The sequence below is a fragment of the Podarcis vaucheri genome (assembly GCF_965113315.1).
Source record: "Podarcis vaucheri genome assembly, chromosome: 14".
Classification (NCBI taxonomy): Eukaryota; Metazoa; Chordata; class Lepidosauria; order Squamata; family Lacertidae; genus Podarcis; species Podarcis vaucheri.
In genome coordinates, this window is record NC_138752.1 from 16,991,796 (window position 1) to 17,014,347 (window position 22,552).

At 44.6% G+C, this 22,552-nt stretch overlaps 1 protein-coding gene across 3 annotated transcripts in view; it reads left to right on the forward strand.

The window, feature by feature from the left end:
• Positions 1 to 22,552, forward strand: part of ADAMTSL3 (ADAMTS like 3) — a 285,673-nt gene that overhangs the window by 233,665 nt on the left and 29,456 nt on the right. For all 3 annotated transcript variants that reach the window (XR_014213399.1, XM_082198243.1, XM_082198244.1), the window contains 3 exons: positions 4,816 to 5,899; positions 6,940 to 7,067; positions 8,305 to 8,433. Coding sequence is in view for 2 of the 3 variants with exons in the window: in XM_082198243.1 (XP_082054369.1) it covers positions 4,816 to 5,899; positions 6,940 to 7,067; positions 8,305 to 8,433 (1,341 nt within the window). In the remaining variant the exon portion in view is untranslated. The remainder of the gene's footprint in view (positions 1 to 4,815; positions 5,900 to 6,939; positions 7,068 to 8,304; positions 8,434 to 22,552) is intronic.

The following is a 22,552-nucleotide window of genomic DNA, read 5'->3' on the forward strand; positions in this document are numbered from 1 at the left end:
TAAAAATAACAACGTCTTTTAAAACCAGTCTTAAAAACCAATTGAGTTGCTTACCTAGTCAGACCAGTCCTGAGTTATAGCTCTGTAAAATTCAGCAGAATTACTGATTTGGTGTGCCAAGGATCTGTCCCATGACATCATTGCTACATGCCATTGTACTGTATTAATTCATTCCTCTGCAAAACCCCAGTGATTTGCGTATTGATTTGCGTATATTTTTATATTTTTCCTGACTGTCAGCTTTCAGAGCGGCTCGCAAAGTTACAAACAGGTAAAAGGACAGTACTAAAACAATAAAATAGAATAAGAACGAGCAAAACCAGATGGAAATCGCTCAGTCATGTGTTGTGGCTTTTCTTAAAAAACACCCTGAAGAGCGGACAATCAACCAATCAAGGCCAAAGGCCTGGTGGTGTAAAACAGTCTTAACAGCCTGTCAAAATGCCTGTAGCTTAGTGGACACAAGGACCTCTAGGGGAAAGGAAGGCCATAGCTCAGTGGTAGAGCATCTGACTGGCATGCAGGAAGTCCCAAGTTCGATCCCTAGCGTCTCCAGGTAGGGCTTGGAGAGAACCTTCTCTGAAACCCTAGAGAGGTGCTGCGAGTAGATAATGATGAGCCAGAGGGAACAATAAGTCTCATATCACAGTTATATTAAAGGTAAAGGTAAAGGGACCCCTGACCATTAGGTGCAGTCGTGATCGACTCTGGGGTTGCGGCGCTCATCTCGCTTTACTGGCCGAGGGAGCCGGCGTACAGCTTCCGGGTCATGTGGCCAGCATGACTAAGCCGCTTCTGGCGAACCAAAGCAACACTCAAAAACGCCATTTACCTTCCCGTCTGAGCGGTACCTATTTATCTACTTGCACTTTGACGTGCTTTCGAACTGCTAGGCAGGGACCGAGCAACGGGAGCTCACCCCATCGCGGGGATTCGAGCCGCCAGCCTTCTGATCAGCAAGTCCTAGGCTCTGTGGTTTAACCCACAGCGCCACCCGCGTCCCACTGTTATATTAGGGGCATTAAAAACAAAACAAAAAAGCTCCAAAGTGTCTGGTCTTGATCCAGAGTTAGGAAAAGGGGGAGAAATGGATTCAGTTCAAATTTAAAGGCCAGCATATCCAATTCGCAAACCTTACACTGAACACTGAAACACTCAGAATTTGCACTTCTCCAAATCTTGGCAATGCACTTATCCAGCCAAGTAATATATACAGTGAGGCATACACTAGGGTAGAAGAGATATTATGCATTAACAAAAGTAAAATACAAAAATGTGTTATATTAGGGGGGGGGACTGCTTTACAAAGATATGTATATTAGGGGAAATCTGTGCTAAAATGCCAGTGAATTTTCACAAAGACATCTTTTAAAAAAATAATAATTGCAAGCTGATGTATGAATATGGAGAACTAAATTTAAGATTAGAAAATGGGGAACCGGAATTGATCTGTTTGCCTGTCCCTATACAGAGCACAGTTGCTGCGCTTCTTCCACTTTAAAGGGAAAAAATGCACTTTGTGGAATTGGCAAAGTTAACACCTAAAATAAGAGAACTTAATGGTGATTGTTTTGTGGAAGAATGGAAGGCTTCTTCAGACTATTTACAGAGGTATTATAGTATGATGAGTTCATGAGCAGAATTTAAACTATGAGCCACAGAAGAAATTAGAGGTATTGTGTATTGTGGTTTTAAGGCAGAGAAGATAGGGTGTAGGAAGGGGGAGCAATTAAAAAACACCCGGGAAAACAGGGTGGGAAGTTGACAAAACAAAAGAAAAAATATTGTGTATTGGAATGTATAGGTGATTTTTAAAAAAATTTAATGAAATATAACTGGAAAAAAGAGAGAAAATACACTCTGATGGAGAAAAGGCCTTTTTGCCTGAGCCCATGGAAGTTCTGCAGGGTGAGCTGGACAAAACTACCGTATTTTTTGCTCTATAAGACTCACTTTTTCCCTCCTTAAAAGTAAAGGGAAATGTGTGTGTGTCTTATGAAGAGAATGCAGGCTGTGCAGCTATCCCAGAAGCCAGAACAGCAAGAGGGATCGCTGCTTTCGCTGCGCAGCGATCCCTCTTGTTGTTCTGGCTTCTGAGATTAAGAATATTTTTTTTCTTGTTTTCCTCCTCCAAAAACTAGGTGCATCTTATGGCCTGGTGCGTCTTATAGAGCGAAAAACACGGTACTTATCTGGTGTCAAGCTACCTTGTTCTACAACTCTGGAGTTACAACTGAGATGTCTGTGTTCCCCATCACTGCCAACCGCACCTCTGATGGCAGCGAGGAGCAAAGCACAGCCTCTTTCAAAGATGTTGAGAAGTGGTTGTTTTATGGGGCGTTACAACGCACCTGCCAACACAGAACGTAGACCTAATACCTGTCTTTCTGCTTCCCAAATAGAATGTGTTTTTCTTTCTCTCATACAAGCCACCTGTGCAAATGCAGTAGACCTACCAACTGACATGGCCCTGCTTTGCCAAAGAGAAGAAATCCAGCCCTGTCTTTCTTTAAAATCAAGGGATGAAGGGTGGGAGGAGAATGACCGAGCAGCTTTGCTGTTTCGATGCTTTCGTGCATATTCATAGCTATGTATCGCATTGATACTTGGTTGGAATAGTTTGGAGTAAGCCCAGGACAGCTAAAACATGTTTTAATTTTTAAGTCACACTTGCTCTCCATGCATTCTGGACTTTTGGAAATGGAAATGGGGACAATTTAAATGCTGGAGCATTTCCATTGAGACAAATATTTTGAACTGCATCGTTATTATGATAAAGTGCACGTCTTTCAATAAACTCAGAACCCGAGGCAATTTATTTCTTGTGCAGAAATGAAACAGCTGACTGCGGCTTGATGAATACACAGGTCTTAAATCAGCTGTTGTCCTCACTGGCCATAACTGACCAGCCAAGACATTAATGCACCAGAGAGATTCCCAGTCAATAGTGGGAATGCATGTGGAAATGTGGCAATAAAGTATACAGCAGATGAGTGGGTGAGGGGAAGTGAGTCCCAGTTTCCTTTCCCAGAATGCTTTGCCTACCTTTGCATGCTTTGGCTCCTTGCTTCCCTCTCTGTCTCTCTGTTAGAGTGCTCATTTTCATCTCTTTCTTCCCACATTCTGAACTGTCCCCCACTTTCATTTCTGGCAGGTAACTGTGCTGGTTATTACTCATCACTGCATGCCCATGTTCATATTAGGTCCTTTATTTCCAAGTCTGTTAAGCATGGAAAACTTGGTCTGAGTTGTGTTGGTTGCTGAGCATGCAAATAGGTCTGAGATGAAGGCAAGTATTTAATAGCTGCTGATGTCACAGAACACACTGGTGGCTTTATGAAATAGAGGGGAAAGAGGAAATCCTCAATTCAGAAGGCATGTGGGGGCACAGTGTTTCCTAATGTGCTTCCATGCTGTTGCTGCTGTTTTAAAACTCCCTGTATGAAGAAAGCTAGCTTTCTACACATGTTACTGTTTTTTACCCAAATCACAGATGAATATACTAAGATCTTCAGATAGTCCAGATGTGAACTGATATTTGAGTCTAATGGTGGAATTCTCACTTAGAAGGAAGTCTCATGGAAATTAGTGAGACTGGATTCTAAGTACCGTATTTTTCCATCTATAAGACGCCCCCATGTATAAGGCGACCCCTATTTTTTGAGCCCAAAATTAAGAAATAAATATTTTAAACATCAAACAGCGAGACAAGCTGTGTAATGGCGGCTGCTCCTGTCAGCCTGCCCTGGGTGCCATCACTGAGCTCCTTGCAGGGAGGGGAGGGGCGCACTGCGGGGCCTCCATAGTCTGGCTGCCCCCTCCCACTCAGCCGCCCTACAGCTAGAAGAACTGTCTTCCCACCCCTCACGGTTTTCTAGGGACGGGTGATGGGTGGAAACATATGGCTCGCTGCCTCCCCCGATCTGTCAAAACGAAGGGGGAAGAGGGCAGGAGATCGGGGGAGGCTCGGGAGTTGCGGGCGGGTGGCGTGCTGTTGCCCAGGAGGGGTGGCAAGGCCTGCAGTTTCTCTGCTGGGCAAGGCATGGAGGGGGGAGATGACTTCGATCCCCTCGGCCAACTGGAGTGGCAGCGGAGCCAGGCAGCTGAGCATGAGGGAGAGTGTGAACGAGAGCATGTCCCCGAAGGCCGAGAACTGTAGAAGTCAAATAATTTTTTTTCTGCTCCACTCTCAAACATCCAGGGGAGTGAACTGCATTCTGTAGGGCAGCTGAGTGGGAGGGGGCAGGCAGACTCTGGAGGCCCCTCAGTGCGCCCCTCCCCTGTGAGGAGCTGCAACAGCCAGAGCATGTATGGCAGCATGTACGGTATTTATTTGTATAGTGGTACCTCGGGTTAAGTACTTAATTTGTTCTGGAGGTCCGTTCTTAACCTGAAACTGTTCTTAACCTGAAGCTCCACTTTAGCTAATGGGGCCTCCTGCTGCTGCACCGCTGGAGCATGATTTCTGTTCTCATCCTGAAGCAAAGTTCTTAACCCGAGGTACTATTTCTGGGTTAGCGGAGTCTGTAACCTGAAGCGTCTGTAACCCGAGGTACCACTGTATTTAATTGCAACATTCCTTGTATAAGACTACCCTCAATTTTAGACTTGGGGGGGGGGACCTCGTCTTATACACGGAAAAATACGGTAAGTTTGCTGGGGATTAGGATATTGATCTACCAAGTTCAATATTCTGTTCAGACAAACAATGACTGGAAGCACTTCTGAGTAAATGAGTTTTGCAGAAATGAAACAAACATCGATGGGAAAGAAACTGGGCAAATGTGTCACCCCACTATGACTTTATCATTTCAGAGATGAAACCTAAACTTTTTGGGAAATATGCTTCCCTTGGACCACAGATCCTCAGCATCCACAGAGTCTACATACAAACAAGGCAAGAGAAGCGCATAAATTTTACCATCGGAAGCCGAGCTTACCTGCTTCCGAAAACATCTGTTGTCATTAAGTGCCCCGTCCGGAGGTTCCAAAAGTCGCTTATCCAATGGGAGAAAGACGGGCAGCACCTCCAGATCTCTAAGCGACTTGGCGTCACTAAATCGGGGTCGCTCAAGGTCAACAGTCTTGAGGCTTCGGATATCGGGGTGTACAAGTGTATTGCAGGCTCAGCACAGGAGACGTTTGTCCTTAAGCTCATCGGCACAGACAACAAGCTGATAGAACCGCCCGCTTTTGGTAAGCACACCGGTGAGAGCAGCAGCACAGAGCGCAACGAGGCCAACAGCTTTGGAGCGAAGTGGCACAAAATGAGTCAGATGTGGCAACTGTGGAGCCAGAAGAGCGAGCAGTATCTGGGCGATGGGCAGGTGAACGACCAGCCTTTTCTGCGACACCTGGAAACTCGCACGAGAAATTCAGCGGAAGAGCGTGGCTCTCGTAAATTCAAAAATAAGCGGCTGGAGGCGGTGGTTCTCCCCGGTGCCTACAGTATGGATACAGTACATTTTGAGGAGCTGATAAAGAATTTGAGTCACCTTGTCGAGGCTGGAGAGGTCAATGATGAACTGGCTTCCCAGCTCGTCTACCAGTTGATTGCCGAGTTGTCCAAACCACCGCATTCTGCTTCTGATAAGCAGAAGGAACCTCAAGGCAAAACGTCGCCTTCCAGGAAACCTGGCAAATCTGCAGACGTGCCTGATAATCTCAGCACAAAACCCCAAGACAATGCATCGACGATGAGCCAAAAAGCTCCAGTTATTGTGAGGCGCAAAGAAGGGCCCAAGACTCTTTGGAACAGAACGGAAACTGTACATATTGGGAGTACGGTCTTTTTGACAAAGGACACCCGCGTTATACATTTGCTTTGTGAAACTGTTGGTGTTAGCAACCCTAAGTATACATGGACGAAAGATGGAATGGAGTTAAAGTCCTTTGAGAAGTAAGTAAAAGGGAATCCATGCTTTTTGTGGTTGTTCTCAGTGAGTCATGTGATATCACTGTCAAATAATTACAATATAAAAACGGAATCAGCTGTGAAAATCCCTCCTCCTTACTCATTTTACTGCATTAGCATTCATTTTGGGCATCAAAGGTAGCCATCGACATTTTCAAAATTAGAGTCCACTTCAAACCCAGCCCTGTTAATGGCACACGGCTAAAGATAGTGGGAATGGGAGATTAATTTGACCTGTTGTTTACTCAACAGAGTATGATATTCATGAACCTCAGAATTGTGAAGAAATGCAAACCTAGTTGGTGCTTTTTGGCTGATGTAGAGTTAGAAAAGAGAAGCCCAGGAAGATTTGACTGTAGGGGAACAGGATGCATACAGAAGACAAAGCATGTGTTCTCCTTGAGCTTGATACTGGTCTGTTTCATACTTTCTGGATCATGCCAAAGGCCTACTTAGCTCAGCATCCTGTTTCCCACAGTAGGCAACTAGATGCCTATGAGAAGCCCACAATGCAGACTTGCCCCACTGTTGTTCTTCAATGACTTAAGGATGTAAAGAGGCATCGTTTTTCATTCTGCCATGCCTTTATCCCATGCAGTGCTGCTTCTATTCTGCCGCAGTTCATCTTCCACCCAGAACTATGTCGCTCATCTCACTGCCTGCTGCAGCAAAATTACATAACTCACATGCAACTAATAACATAAGTTACATTGTTGTTACATTATCCCACCCCATGATCAAATTCATATTGATTGTGGACAGAAAACAACCACAATTGGATTGATTTCCATTTTGATGCTAGGAGAAATAAGTGAACCTCAGCCATATGAATGCTTGTTGGATGCCCCTACTAATGACCTGGGCAAACCATGAGCTAGGTATAAACTATAGGATACACCTTGGGTGCAGCAGCAGAATGACCTGGGAGTTTGGCTTAGTGTGAAATGCAAAGCAGACCAGTGTTGAATGAAATGAATTTTGCTCGTCTCTAGTTAAATCTCGTCTATTCCTTAAACCTTCTGCAGAGTTGTTTTGGAAGACAGTGGGAAAATCCAAATTTTGAACCCCACCAGGAAAGAAATGGGTGTGTATCGCTGCATGGTGGAGAATGACTTTGGTTCTGACACAGAATCTTCTGCTCTGTTTTATTCAGGTAGCATTTAATTTAATTGCTTTCCCACTTTCTTTACCATGAACAATTGTCCCATTTCTTTTTCTGTTTCCCCTCCCAAACAACATGTATTTATTTGTTTTTTTGTTTTTATTTCATGCAAAAGGCCGGTTGAAGATGTTTTTATTCTCTTGGACATTTGAACAGAACTAATGGTCTGAACTAATAAATGGCATTTTTAATGTTGTTGGTGATATATATATATCCTGCCATATATATCCTGCCCTTCCTTCCAACAATGCCCTGGGCAACGAACATCAGAAGGTTAAAAACAATTCAATTTAAAACAAACAAAACATGCTTAAAGTGTTTCAAAACATTTTAAAATCCAACTCAAAACATTTCAAAGCATTTAGAATATATAAAAACATTTTTCAACTTTCCATATATTTCTTTTATTTTAATGTGTTTCCACAGTATATTTGCATGTTATTGTCCCTGTTAATTGTTTTGGAACTCCTCTGGCCATGTGAAATGATACATAAATTGAATGATTTAAAAAACTAGCTCACAGGGGCCAGAACAGGTAAATGGAGTTTACTTGGATAGGTAAACATGACTGCTGAGAGAGGTAACTGATGGGGATTAAGACTAACAGGTAAGGGGTAATGAAGAAATGGTAGTAATGAGGAAGAGCAAAGTAAGACATGGGCAACTCCCACCAGTGTAGAGCTCCCATCTGCATAAAGGTAAAGGTAAAGGTACCCCTGACTGTTAGGTCCAGTCGCAGACGACTCTGGGGTTGCATGCTCATCTCGCTCTATAGGCCGAGGGAGCCAGCATTTGTCTGCAGACAGCTTCCGGGTCATGTGGCCAGCATGACTAAGCCACTTCTGGCGAAACCAGAGCAGCGCACGGAAACACCGTTTACCTTCCCGCTGGAGCGGTACCTATTTATCTACTTTCACTTGACCTGCTTTCGCATTCTAGGTGGACAGGAGCAGGGACTGAACAAGGGGAGCTCACCCTGTCGTGGGGATTCAAACTGCCGACCTTCCAATCAGCCAGCCCTAGGCTCTGTGGTTTAGACCACAGCGCCACCTGTGTCCCCTCGCCACTTGCGTCCCCAACTCCCACCAGTGTAGAGCTCCCATCTGCATAGCCCCTCCCTTATTACATTGTTTCTTGGTCACACCTGAGTGTGACTAAGAGTCCGAATTCTCAGACTAGTTAATGATTGTTTCTTCTCACTCCCCTCACCCTATTCTGTCTTTTGCAGAGGCTCCCACCATACAGTTTTCTGTAACAAACATCACAAATGTTGAGCTTCGGAACTTTTCTGCAACTGTTGGAGGTACAATTCTGGCAAGAACAGGAGCGAGCGTTACATTGCAATGTCCAGTAAAAGGTAAGGAGAAAAATAAGCACCAAAACTACTACCACCACCTTCTTTCCCTCCCCATAATGCTGTGCTGAAAAGTTCATCTGAAGTCTTGGAGAGTATTTTAAAGAAAAGGGGAAAGAGGTTACTAGTAAAAAGCAACAGAACATTAATCGTGGAGCATGTATTTTTATTAGGCATGTCTCCCTTATGCACCCTGTTCCTTTCCAATCCCATCCACTAAAATCTCTCTCTGTCTCTCTCTCAGACTAACTCTCTCTCTCTCACACACACACAAACTTGTTTCCATAAGACAATCTGTGGCTAACCACGTTGTTTAACAGCCCCTAGAGCTGCAGACGATCTTAAAAGTATTGGCTTCACAGCCAGCTGTTTTGTTTCTCAGGAACTCAGCTGCCCAGCTATCCTTCTCTGTCTGCTCAGTGTCCCTCCCATCCCCCCATTCATGATTTTTGAGGCTCTGGTTTGTCCAGATGGCAACGAACTGCAATAATGGATACTGCCCATTCTTATAACTATCTTAAGAGTTCTGCAAGGACTCCCGGTTGCAGAATATGCCTGTGGTTGGTAGCCAACAAGATGCAAGTAAGGAGACAAAAAGTATTAGGCTTATTACCGAATTGGTCCGAATATAAGCCGCACCCACAAATAAGCATAATTTATTTTCTCGTCCTGAAGCAAAGTTCTTAACCCGAGGTACTATTTCTGGGTTAGTGGAGTCTGTAACCTGAAGCGTCTGTAACCCGAGGTACCACTGTACAATGAAGGGGGGGGATTTTTTAAAAGAACATTCAGCCCACTGGAACATATGATACACCATGACCAAATGATGGACCACGAGCCAACCAACTCCTGGGCAAACAGGTGGGTTTAAAGGAGGTGCCAGATATTGGACCACAGTCACGGCCTGCCTTATTCCCTTCAATTCTCCAGAGGGGTGCAAAGTTGGAAGGGTTGGGGGAACTCGGAGCCTAGATCCAGCTGCCTGAGCCTTCTGCTTGGGGGTCAATGCAGGGGTGGGCTAGACGCTTGGCAGCTGCCTGAAGTTGCCTAGGTGCCATGGGCCTGGCAGAGAGAGTGTTCCTGGAGCCCAGAGCCCATTGGCTCCAGTCCTGGGCCAGGCTCTGACCTCACAAGCAGCTGTGGAATCCTAGGGAATGTTTTGTTTCCTAGGAGGCCAGGTGAGTTTCTTGAAAGCTGAAAGCCCAGCCACTTGGAGCAGTCAGCAGCCAGAGAGCAGCCATTCTTCTGCTCATTTTTCACTCAACCCTAAAATACACACCCCAGGGCTCCCACCTTGCACCCTTGGGTGATTTCTTCCTCAGGTACATTTCCAGGGTCTTGAATTAGTTTCCCCTCAGTGCGCCCCTCCCCTGTGAGGAGCTGCAACAGCCAGAGCATGTATGGCAGCATGTACGGTATTTATTTGTATACAGTGGTACCTTCGGTTAAGTGCAGTGGTGCCTCGCAAGACGAAATTAATCCGTTCCGCAAGTCTCTTCATCTTGCGGTTTTTTTGTCTTGCGAAGCACGGCTATTAGCGGCTTAGCTAATTAATTAATTAGCTAATTAATGGCTTAGCGGCTATTAACGGCTTAGCGGCTTTAAGAAAAAGGAAACAAACTCGCAAGAACTCGCAAGACGTTTCGTCTTGTGAAGCAAGCCCATAGGGAAATTCGTCTTGCGGAATGACTAAAAAAACGGAAAACTCTTTCGTCTTGCGCGTTTTTCGTCTTGCGAGGTACCACTGTACTTTATTCATTCTGGAGGTCCATTCTTAACCTGAAACTGTTCTTAACCTGAAGCACCACTTTAGCTAATGGGGCTGCCGCGCCGCCGGAGCACGATTTCTGTTCTCATCCTGAAGCAAAGTTCTTAACCTGAAGTACTATTTCTGGGTTAGCGGAGTCCGTAAGCTGAAGCGTATGTAACCTGAAGCGTATGTAACCTGAGGTACCACTGTATCATCATCCTCACTATGATTAATTACATTTATTAACTGCTTTTCCCAAAGAGCCTGAAAAGAGCCTCCAAAGATTTAAAATGCAAAAATGCCATAGAAGCAGACAGCAAAATACACATGGTCCTCAAAGTGTTCATCCATCTGTTATGTGACGGGAGAAATACATGCCTTCTTCCTTCCCCTGTTCAAACACTGAACCCCAAGAGGAGACCCCAAATCAAATCATGAGGCTGGAGACGAGAGCCCTGCTTGTCTCCTCTTCCGCAGAAGAGTCAGGGTCTCTGACCTGACACCCAAGGCGGACCCCTCCCTCACCTCCCAGCTGGAAGAAGACTTCCACTATGATGAGGGCCTGTGCAGAGCCAAGGAAATAAGACATCTGTATAGGGCGGTTATTTAATGTTTAATGCTTTATTGTGTATTTATATATGCTGGATGCTGCCCAGACTGGCTGGGGCAAACCAGACAGATGGGCAGGGGAAGAAGAAGAAGAAGAAGAAGAAGAAGAAGAAGAAGAAGGTGGTGTTGATGATGGTGATGATGGAATAGGATGTCCCTATTTTGGAGGGTACAGTGGTACCTCGGGTTAAGTACTTAATTTGTTCCAGAGGTCTGTTCTTAACCTGAAACTGTTCTTAACCTGAAGCACCACTTTAGCTAATGGGGTCTCCCGCTGCCCCTGCGCCACCGGAGCACGATTTCTGTTCTCATCCTGAAGCAAAGTTCTTAGCCTGAGGTATTTTTCGCTCTATAAGACGCACCAGACCATAAGACGCACCTAGTTTTTGGAGGAGGAAAACAAGAGAAAAAAAATTCGGAATCTCAGAAGCCAGAAGAGCAAGAGGGATCGCTGCGCAGCGAAAGCAGCGACCCCTCTTCCTGTTCTGGCTTCTGGGATAGTTGTGCAGCCTGCATTCGCTCCATAAGACGCACACACATTTCCCCTTACTTTTTAGGAGGGAAAAAGTGAGTCTTATAGAGCAAAAAATACGGTATTTCTGGGTTAGCGGAGTCTGCAACCTGAAGTGTATGTAACCTGAAGCGTATGTAACCTGAGGTACCACTGTATATGGATGAGGAAGCCAATCTGGTCTGTATCACTGAGCATCCTGTTTTCACAGTGACCAGCCAGACCCCCAGTGATCAACCACATACTAGGCGCAATAACACTCTCCCCTCCTGTCATTATTCAGAAACATACTGCCTCTGACAGCGGAGATAGAACATATGCATCAGGTTTAGCAGCCATTGATACATGGGGCCTAAGTGAGCCGGCCGTTAACCAGGCAGGACTTCATTGATTCCCACCCCTACCCCATTCTCCAAACAGGAGATTGCCAAAGGCTGCCTCTGTTACCAGGGCAACCAGGAAGTGATGGAGGCGTAGTAGGGGTAGGCCTTGGAACCTAGATAGAGCCCTGGGGACCTGAGCAAAGGACTTGGCCTGTCTCCCTTCATCCTCAAACATCACACAAGCATACAGAAAATGACTAGTTGCCAACTGTTGGGATAGGCCAGCGCTGTGCGTTGTGCTTAATCAAAGTCAGCAAGTGTGCATACAAACCCATTTCTTACTCGTATACTTGGAAAGGATCAGAGCTCCGAACGATTGAAAACAAATTGTTAAAATGAATAGGCGGTGCCATTTCCATTTCTTTGGTGGGACACGCACACACACACATTTTTCCTTGCACTGCTACCAGAAAAAAGGGGGAGAGGGGAGGGAGAGAAAGTCTACATCTAGAAGACCAAAAATAACGATAGAAATATATGGATGCAAATAGTTCTAGAAATAGCTTTTAAAAATAGTGGCGCCAGACCGACGGATATTGGGACCTGCAGCTCAGTTGTTCCCCGTCCGTACCAAGGGTATTGCTGTGGTGAAGTCATGTTTTCCAGCTCTAGTTTGGCAACCATTTGTACAGGAGCAACGAGCACCTCACATTCAACTGCCTTAAGCCACACAGTCAGTGTTAAAATATTGTTAGTGTTCTCGGTCTTAGCCTTCTTAGTATCATTTTGCCTTTGGCACAAAGGGCTTTCTGCTTGAGAATGTTTTTAATAGCTGAGTATGCTATTTGAGGGCTTCATTATATGAAAACTGACTGGCACTGCCCCTCACTCTGCTTCCCTTTCTTTTTTTATTTACAAAGTTTTTGTTTAATTTCAGTTCTGACATCTGGGGAAGTAAAATCCAGATCATAGCTGTCAACTTACAGATTTTAAAATAAGGGACCAGCAGCCTTGAAAATAAGGGACCAGCAGCCAAAATAAGGGATTTTAGTCAACCAGTTAAAAGTGACCAGATAATTTTGGAGAGCAGCGCCGGTTTTTAGCCCTTCGTTTCCAGAGGTTGCTGCTCAAGACACCAGCCGATGAAACACTGCAATTAAATAACTACAAGCAGCAACTGCTTTTTGCGCAAAACGAAGTCCAAGCTATGAAGATGCCTCTGCAGTTCTGTATCTTTTCTCTCGTGCTCCATCTGCAGCTCTCAGTTCCATCAGGTGGGGCGGGAGGAGGGGGGGGAATAGCGCCGTAGTAAACCCGCAGATCAGACCATCTATGCTAGTCTACCACTACAAATCTATGGGAGAAGCGCTAGCGGTCCTTCCCTTGTAGCCCTTGAAACATCTGCCTGCGCTTCCGCCTCCTCCTCTTCCTCCTCTCTCTGAACTGCTTTCTCTATGGTTGCCCTCGCTCTCCTCTCAAGGCTCCTCAGCAATTCATAGACCATGCCAGGCTACCCATCTCATTCGGGTCCTTTGGCGGCACAGCTGCAGTACGGCCTAGCGGGAGTGGCGATGACGGGCAGAGGGGAGGCCCCAGGCAGAGACGCTCAGTTCGGCGGCCACAAGGAGGATGGTGGCGGAAGGGCCCAAGGCTCCCACCAGTCCCAGTGGGGAGGGGCTCCCGGGGGCCGAGGCTGGTGAGAGGAGGCCGGAGGGGGGCGGGCCGGGCAGCCAAGCAACACAGTCAGAGCCTCTCTCCTCCCTGGCCGGCAGGGAGGAGGGAGAGGAGCTACTTCCTTTGAAACCCGGGAAATTTAAGGGACATCATCAATAAGGGACAGCAGCAGGACACAACGCTGGGATAAGGGACTGTCCCTCCAAATAAGGGACGCTTGACAGCTATGATCCAGATTAATCTATTAAGAGAAAAGCAGCTTTCTCTTTTGACCAGAAATGACTGTAATTTCATGCATCACCCAGATTATTCCCATAGACCCAGATTATTCCAATGTGGGATATTTTTGGAAACACTGGGGCAGGGGGAAATGGTAGCAGGAATGGCTACGCCACATGGCTTTTGTCTTTTTACCATGGGCCATGTTGCTAAAGGGTTGTTGGGAGTTCTAGTCCAGCGGCACAGCTTGCATACCCAAATTTAACAACACTCCCAGTTCACAAGCTTCCTAAACGTTTTGTGCCTTTAAAATAATTGTTAAGTCAGCTCTAATCACGCCTCTTTTGGCCACTTTGAAGGGAGATTCCTCAGTGTATGAAATAAATTGTGGCAACTGAAGAATTACTGCTGAAAGCAAACAAGGGGCGGGGGAATTGCTGGAAAGACTGTTTTCCCAACAGATTTGGGCGCTGTTCATTTTTAATACACAAGCTGTGATTCTTGCACTGGCAGAGGTTCCCCACTCCCATCAGCAATTAAGCATTTGCTTGGCATGTGCACAGTGTTTACTGTAGAGACCACTTGTGTCATTTATTTATTACAATTGTGCTCTGCCCTTTCTCCAAGGAGCTCAGAGTGGTTTACATAGGATTATTGTTACAACAACCTAGTTGTTAAGGCTTGCTTATACTGGTAACTTCCAAGAGTTGTGGACAACACGGAGTGTGTTCTGATCAATGAACAAGATAAAAATTAATTAATGAGCAAGGTAGAATCAAACCTTACGCCAGCCCATTCAACAACTTACCTTCCCAAGCATTCGGCGGCTAATTCCAGAAATCTTCAGTTAACCACAATTACCATTAAGTCCCAACTGCAGTTATAGTGGTACCTCTGGTTACGTACATAATTCATTCCGGAGGTCTGTTCTTAACCTGAAGCACCACTTTAGCTTATGGGGCCTCCCGCTGTTGCCGTGCCACAGGAGCACAATTTCTATTCTCATCCTGAAGCAAAGTTCTTAACCCGAGGTACTATTTCTGGGTTAGCAGATTCTGTAACCTGAAGCGTATGTAACCTGAAGCGTATGTAACCCGAGGTACCACTGTACTAGAAGGGTTTGGATTTGATATCCTGCTTTATCACTACCCGAAGGAGTCTCAAAGCGGCTCACATTCTCCTTTCCCTTCCTCCCCCACAACAAACACTCTGTGAGGTGAGTGGGGCTGAGAGACTTCAGAGAAGTGTGACTGGCCCAAGGTCACCCAGCAGCTGCATGTGGAAGAGCGGGGAAGCGAACCCGGTTCACCAGATACAAATATACTGCTCTTAAGCACTACACCACACTGGCTCTCTACTTGGTTTGGAACAAGCCAGAAATTGGTCTAACTTCAAACCTGGTTTTAAGATCCTGGTTTGTTCCAAACCTGGTAACCACAGCTTCCAGTAATGGAGAGCTATGGTTAACTGAAGACTTCCTGGCTACTTGCAGCAGGCCAAGAAGGGGGGAGAAAAGGGACAGAGTGAGAAGTGTTGGCAAAAGACATGCATACAAAGCCAAAACATTCTCACTCTGACCAGGCCAAAGGAGTCTAAAGTATAGGCAAACCCTGGATTCCACCAAAACACAGTAACATCTACATGGAACTGTGTTCACCAATACAGTGGTACCTCGGGTTAAGTACTTAATTCGTTCTGGAGGTCTGTTCTTAACCTGAAACTGTTCTTAACCTGAGGTACCACTTAAGCTAATGGGGCCTCCTGCTGCTGCCACCGCGCGATTTCTGTTCTCATCCTGAAGCAAAGTTCTTAACCTGAGGTACTATTTCTGGGTTAGCAGAGTCTGTAACCTGAAGCTTATGTAACCCTAGGTACCACTGTACAGTGGTACCTCAGGTTAAGTACTTAATTCGTTCCAGAGGTCCGTTCTTAACCTGAAACTGTTCTTAACCTGAAGCACCACTTTAGCTAACGGGGCCTCCTGCTGCTGCCGCGCCGCCGGAGCACGATTTCTGTTCTCATCCTGAAGCAAAGTACTTAACCCGAGGTAATATTTCTGGGTTAGTGGAGTCTGTAACCTGAAGCGTATGTAACCTGAAGCGTCTGTAACCCGAGGTACCACTGTCCTGTGAAAACACCTTATTTTCAGCAACCAAGCTTTTTGCCCATTGGCAAGCACAGCAGTACCTGATTCATTTCTCTTTTTTTCCATTTTTTTAATTTGTATACCGTCTTTCTATTTTACAATACTCAAGGCGGTTTACAAGCTGAAGAAACAAAAAATGTACATCTTATAACAATCTAATGCAGTAGAAAAATGTGATAATAAAACTTTAAAATAGGCAACCTACATCAAAAAAGTAACATTCAACAATCATTAGAATAGTATTAAATAATAATAACATATAAAAGTTAAACAGAAATCCACTCAACCGTTCCAATAAATGATTTCTAAACTATGATCAGTAACACAACGGCAAGCCACAGTACATAAAATAATACAATACAAATTGAGAAGCAGAGACTAGAGGGTGGGGCAAGGCAGGTGGAAGGAGGCCTTGCCTGACGAAGTCTCTCCCCTCACAGTTCTTCCTCCAGGACCGGCTCCCTTATATAAAGGTACCCCTGACCGTTAGGTCCAGTCGCGAATGACTCTGGGGTTGTGGCACTCGTCTCGCTTTATTGGCCAAGGGAGCCAGTGTACAGTGGCCAGCACGACTAAGCCGCTTCTGACAAACCAGAGCAGTGCACAGAAACACCGTTTACCTTCCCACCAGAGTGGTACCTATTTATCTACTTGCACTTCGATGTGCTTTCGAACTGCTAGGTTGGCAGGAGCTGGGACCGAGCAACGGGAGCTCACCCCATCGCGGGGATTCGAACCACCGACCTTCTGATCGGCAAGTCCTAGGCTCTGTGGTTTAACCCACAGTGCCACCCACGTCTCTTGCTCCCTTATGAGGACTCCCAAAATCCTGGACAGCGGGGGCCGGGATGGGAGCCCCTGCGTGGGTGGCAGGGAGTGGCGCCGCTAAATTAGGAGGCTTGATTAGGAAGAAGGAGCCTCCTCCGCATGTGCACGATGCAGCCCCGCTTCCCGTCTTCTTCCACCATCTCCCACCCTTTCCAATAACCCTATTCTTAATTTATGACGACTGGCGTTACTCTACTATTGACAGGAAAGGGCTAGTAGCACAGCACCGAGGTGGACAGATACACTGCCCCAAGTGAGTTTTCTCATCTTGGTGCTCTGTCGTCATGTTCAGATGCTCACACTCAATGTGTGGGAGAGGGGGGGTCATGCCTGCCCCCCACCAGTGTCCCCCTGGTGCTTTCCATGCCTCCTTCAGTTCCTGTTGAGGTGGGCAGCATTTTCATGCCTTCCTTCGCCCCCCACCCCACTCTGAGCATCCATATAGTCAGGCAGACCTTTGATCACAGCTCACATCATTCTGCCAAGTGGGGATGAGGAGAACTTGCCACACATCAGCTATAGATGTTTGGTTTAATTATCTCTCCCCACATCGTTTATTGAACTGGACATGGGAGGAACTGCGGACTTTCACAACAGCACCCCCTGCTGTTCATTTGCTAAGATTACTAAATTCGAATGAAAGCTTTGTTTTGAAGAAACTGTCTGGGAAACAGCTGCAACCTTCCATCTCATAAACTCACCCATGATCAACTAAATAATTTCTTACAAAGCCATTCATGCCCCAAAATTTTCCACTTAATGTGGGGCTTTTCCTCAGGATTTTAAATTTTTATTATTATTAATGCATTGAAATGAAAGATTTCCCTTATTGTTTACAATAAAGGCTTTGCTACTAATTATAGTAAGCAATCTTTAAGTGACCTGTGGCCATAACAGATAAAATAACCAGTAAACATTCTTCAATGACACTCGAAAAAAATGTTAGGAGATCTTTCGTTCTATCACTGAATCCAAATGCTTCGTCGTCTCTCTCTCTCTCTCTCTCTCTCTCTGAATCTGATTTTAAAAATCCATGAGTTTTCTTTTCTTTTTTTACAATTGCTGTTAGAATCGGAGGTGTGGGAAGATCTAAACTCTGAAATAGAGAGTGAAACTAGAAAGCTAGAGGGAGAAGCTTTAAATTGAAATAATTGTTTTGGTTTCTTCACCTCAAAAAGCATATTGTAGAATTGGAAAAGGTTCGGAAAAGGGACGTCAAAATGGGGTGGAGTAACTCCGCCATGAAGAAAGGTTACAGCATTTGGTAAAATACATTTAGATTCTATGTATTAGATTCTCCTCTCTTGGCTGGGAGCCAAGAGGGCATCTTTAGATGTTGCTTCTTCGAAGGAAGATGGCAGAGAGAGAGAGAGATGGCTGCCCTGCCCTGTGCTTTTATCATTACCTGCACAGGTGAGGCCACACCCACCTCTGGTCACATGCGGAGGAAGTCTGTCCCAGGAAGTTTACCAGCTGGCTGGACAGACATCCCTCCCCATGTCATAACATGTACACTCTAGAAATGTTGTAATTGACTGCTCCAGTGTTTTACATCCCACATAACCCTTCTCAGGCAATACAACATACACAAAACATAAACTTTTTACACAACATACACAAAACATAAACATTTGGAACTTTATAGTTTAGAGAAAATGCAAGTAGGAGGTAACATGATGAGCTTTTATTAGTTTTACCCTGTTGAGCTAGCTTTCTTTCTTTCCTTCCTTCCTTCTTTCTTTCTTTTTGAAATCTCAATGCAAATTATTTTTGAGCTTTTTTAAAAAAAATCTGGACATATTGCAACCCTACATTGGCCTGATCCAACAGCCATTTCTTACGTTCTTAACGTAGAAAATTGGAATTATATTATATTATAATGCATTATAATATATTATATTATAATGTATGGCATGCCACCTACTGGTCAAAAAAGGGGGAAATACATTAATATTCAATTGTGCACATAACTCCTCTAAACGTCTTTAGAGTTCTCAGACACTTCATGAAGGTTTCCCAGATTTCACTTCTGCTTCTCCTGATTTTAGACCATAATCCACAAAGATTCCTTCCCACAGAAACCAACTTGTTTACTTTCGGGACCTTCTGTATATACTACCTTCTTCTATTTAGTATGAGCAAGATATTTCCATGAGAAGAATATCAGGTCAGGCTTCCAAAAAATAAGTGCAATTGAGGACCAAATGTAGGCTTTTACAAAATAATATTCTCTCTGTTGATACCACTGGTTCTGACTTGGCTTGAAGTTGCTCCTGGATGGGGAAAGTATAAAACATTATATAAAACCCTACAAACATCTACAGTTGGTTTTTTTCAGGGGGTAGTGAAGTCAAAGCTTTAAGAATAATTAGTAAGCCTTAAAATGTTCAGTGTGTAATATTTTACTGTGCTTTTACGCTTGGAGGAAATTTGTTTTCAAACACCATTCCTTTTATAGGCTCCCTGCAATGCACATTTCTGGAAGAAATAAAAGCAGGTTTCTGTCTACATGCAGCCTCTATGGTTTTTTTTCCCCTTTTTGCATTTTTAAGGTAGAAAATCTTTTTTCTAGGTAGAGCTGTGAGACTCCAGTTCTGCACACACTTACGAGTTAGCAAGTCCTGATGAAATCAATGGGACTTACGTCTGAGTAGACCTGTGCAGGATTGCAGTCCATCAGTCAACCTGTTATGAAAACAAAGGAAACTTCAAGTAGGAATGTTTAGAACTGAGAAATGTCGTTGCGCGCTTTGATATTTATTAGCAGATGATATCTGCATTAACAATACAAATTAAATTTGCTTCAAAGTAGGGCACTTGGCTGGTTGCCCCCACTCTTCTCTGTCCAGGGTCAGGGTTTTATCTATTATGAACCCTGCTGTCACGATTGTGGGGGTAAGGAAAACCATTAAATCTCAGTACTGAGTGTGCAGTTGCCAACCACACAAGGAAAAGCCATCCTGGCTGGCTTTTTTTGTTTTACTCTGGGCTAGTTGTCAGAATGTCTTTGTGGCGTTTGCCTGTTCATTTAGAAAATGTTTGAACGGGGGGGGAGAGATAGGGTTAAAAATATAGACCAATAGGAAAGCCGGAGGCGGAGCCTACCTGTGTATAAAAGGGCTTAGCCCGAGGTTTGAGTTAGTTGTTGTTGGGAGTTGTTGGTGGGTAGTTGGTTGGTTTTAGTGGGTTGGCTGGTTGGGAAAGGCAGTTGGAGAAGCAGTTGGTAGGCAGTTGGTAATAGAGAGACAGGGCAGTGGGTTCTTGAATGAGGGGAGGTAGAAGAGATAGAGAGAGGAAAATAAGACTAAGAAAGTAAAAAGCAACAATGTTTGGAATGCCGTAAAAGTTTGTTTGTGTCTGAAATAAAATACACTCTCCTTTACTAATTGAGAACCTGACTGAGGCTCAAGTGATTTTACCGGGGAGGATCTGGTTGGTGGCAGTGGATAAGTGGTGTACGGGTCAATAGTCTGTGAGATGACCGGGGGCTCCATACGAATGCCACACTCTTGTTCAGAAGTCTCTCCTCTGGCATGCAGATTGCCCCAAAAGGAAAGAGGTCAAGAGAACAAGCAGCCACAACAGTGGAATTGGAAGGGGCTCTGGGGGCATTTTTTTTTCAGCTCTGCACAGCTATTTCTATCCCAGTTTTCCTCAAATAAGTTCAAGGGGACGTACTGAGTTCTCCCCCCCCCCTTCTAATTTGATCCTCACAGCTATGTGAGGTAAGTTAGACTAAGAGACAGTGACTGGCTCAAGATTCACCAGATTCAAGCTTCATGACTAGGAGTGAGTGAATCTGCCAGTTTTTTATTCTCCCAATTTCTTAGTTTATCCCGTCTTAAGTTTGGCTCTCCAAATTTCCACATCGGGGTTGTTGTTTTTTTGTTGGGGGGGGGGATTTCCACTTCACTAAATTTTGCAATGCAAGCCAATTAATGTATCTAAAAATGCATATACTGGGGTAAAGCGTGCATAGAAATGCATATGCTGGTGTAATTAACATACAAAAATGCATTAGATTGGGGTGTGTGGAATTGTTTTGCAAAAAGATTATCTATTGTTGGGGGGGGGGAGGAGATTGTTAGCCGCTTTGAGACTCCTTAGGGTAGTGATAAAGCGGGATATCAAACCCCATACTCCTTTTCCTCTTCGACAAAATTGCATACAAACTTGTAAGGAGAAATTTGGACTAAAATTATGATGAATTTTTAATCAGCTATTATTATCATCATCATTCCAAACTGGTGTGAAAGAGAACTGACAATAAGACTGGAAAAATTAGAATCGGAGAGAAACCAAAACTCACAGGGTTTCCCACCCCTACTTATACTTCCAGCATCTTGCACACTTCTGGTCTGCTCTCACCCCAGTTATTATTTCATGGGAAAAAGAGCCTTTCTTGATTTCTCCCCCACTTGGCAACTCTCTGCTGTGCGGCAGATTCATTTGCTTTCATCATTACTGTAGGAAACCTCACAGGAGAAATGAACAAAACCCAATCGGCTGATGGTCTAGTTCAGTAGGCAGCAGTAAATGCAAACAATATCTCACATAGTTAGCAGTAAACAAGCCTTGTGGTTTCAAAGCTAAATTGCACTTCTGTGGAACAGGCACTCTGAAAAGCAAATCATCAGATGGGAGAGTGGAGGGGTTAAGGTAGAGACATGTCTAGCAAATTTGATCTGGGGCAGTATGGAAGAAAAGATGGCTGAATACTGGCTGCATTTACAATGGAAAATTTTGATTCGAAATTTAATTTCAAGTTTTTCAGGGGTAATCCTAGAATCAAGGTAGAAACAGACATTGGAGAAGAAGCAGGACTATTCAGATATATCATGGCGATTTTATCCAATGTAGTGCTAAGCTTCTTAATGGTACACTTCCACTGGCGAAATGTTTTGTGCTAGTGGAACGTTGTTGTGCGTGAGAATGCATAAGCAGGTTTCAGGCAACTTCGTTGCATGATAGACTGTGCAATCTGTTGTGCAACCCATTCACACTAGTGCAGCTGCTTCATTCCTCTGCTGCACAACAATAAAATTCACCTATCTGCTAGCATAAGAGCCTTCGCTCCAGGGCACAGAGAATATTGGGTACAGCCCTAAGAGTTGTATGTGCTTGAAAATGTGCACGCTAATTATCATATAATGTTAACAAATAGGGTAGCAGCAACTTGTCGCCCCCCGCAAAAAAAAAGGAAGACCAGGCAAGAGGACCAAAAAAAGGACACAAATTTGCATTAAAATTGCATGTTGATTTATATGTATAAGTGCAGATTTAGAAACAATTACTGTAATTTAAATAGAAATACAATAATCTCACCTTAGTGCAAAAAAGCAGCGTGCAGGCAATCTGTGTCCACTCTGCTTTTTAGGTGCCTTTTGTGGATTGGCGACTTCAAGGCTCTTGTTGCTGCTCCCATCTTCCTTGTGGTAACTGGACTTGAACTAGCCAGCTAAGAATTGTGTCAAAACATTTGTGAAGTGTGAAAGCAGGTGGATAACTAACTTCTAGTCCAGGAGGTGCACAGCAGGTCAGCTGTTGCTAGATCCCCCAAATTTCAGATCCTTCAAGCATCCCTTCTCCTCACCCCAAACCCAAAGGAGGCCCTCTGAAGATGTTCTTATGGCACTAGAAGGCTCATACAGAGAAAGTTGAAGAGCCTTAAAGGTCAATGCCAGTCCTTTGAACTGCACCTGGGAAGGGATCAAGTAAATGTATTTTTAGGATTGGGGTCCAAGACAGGTATGCTGACCAGCTGCTGAGTACATACTGCTTCCTCCCAAAGGATCTTGGGAACTGTAGTTTACCCTTCACCGAGCTGTAATTCCTATCACCCTTAAACTACAGGTTTCTTTGAGGGATGTCACATGCTTTAAACGTGTGGTGTGTATGTACCCAAAGTCACTGGACATAAAGGTATAAAATCTGTAACAGGATTGCAGCGTTTATTGTGCTGTTGATTCTTGTCTTATTTTTGTCTAAGGCACTTAGCTGTGGCTTTATGTGTGTTGCTTCCTTAGCCTTTGTGTAGTGTGAGCAGCACTTCCTGAGCAACT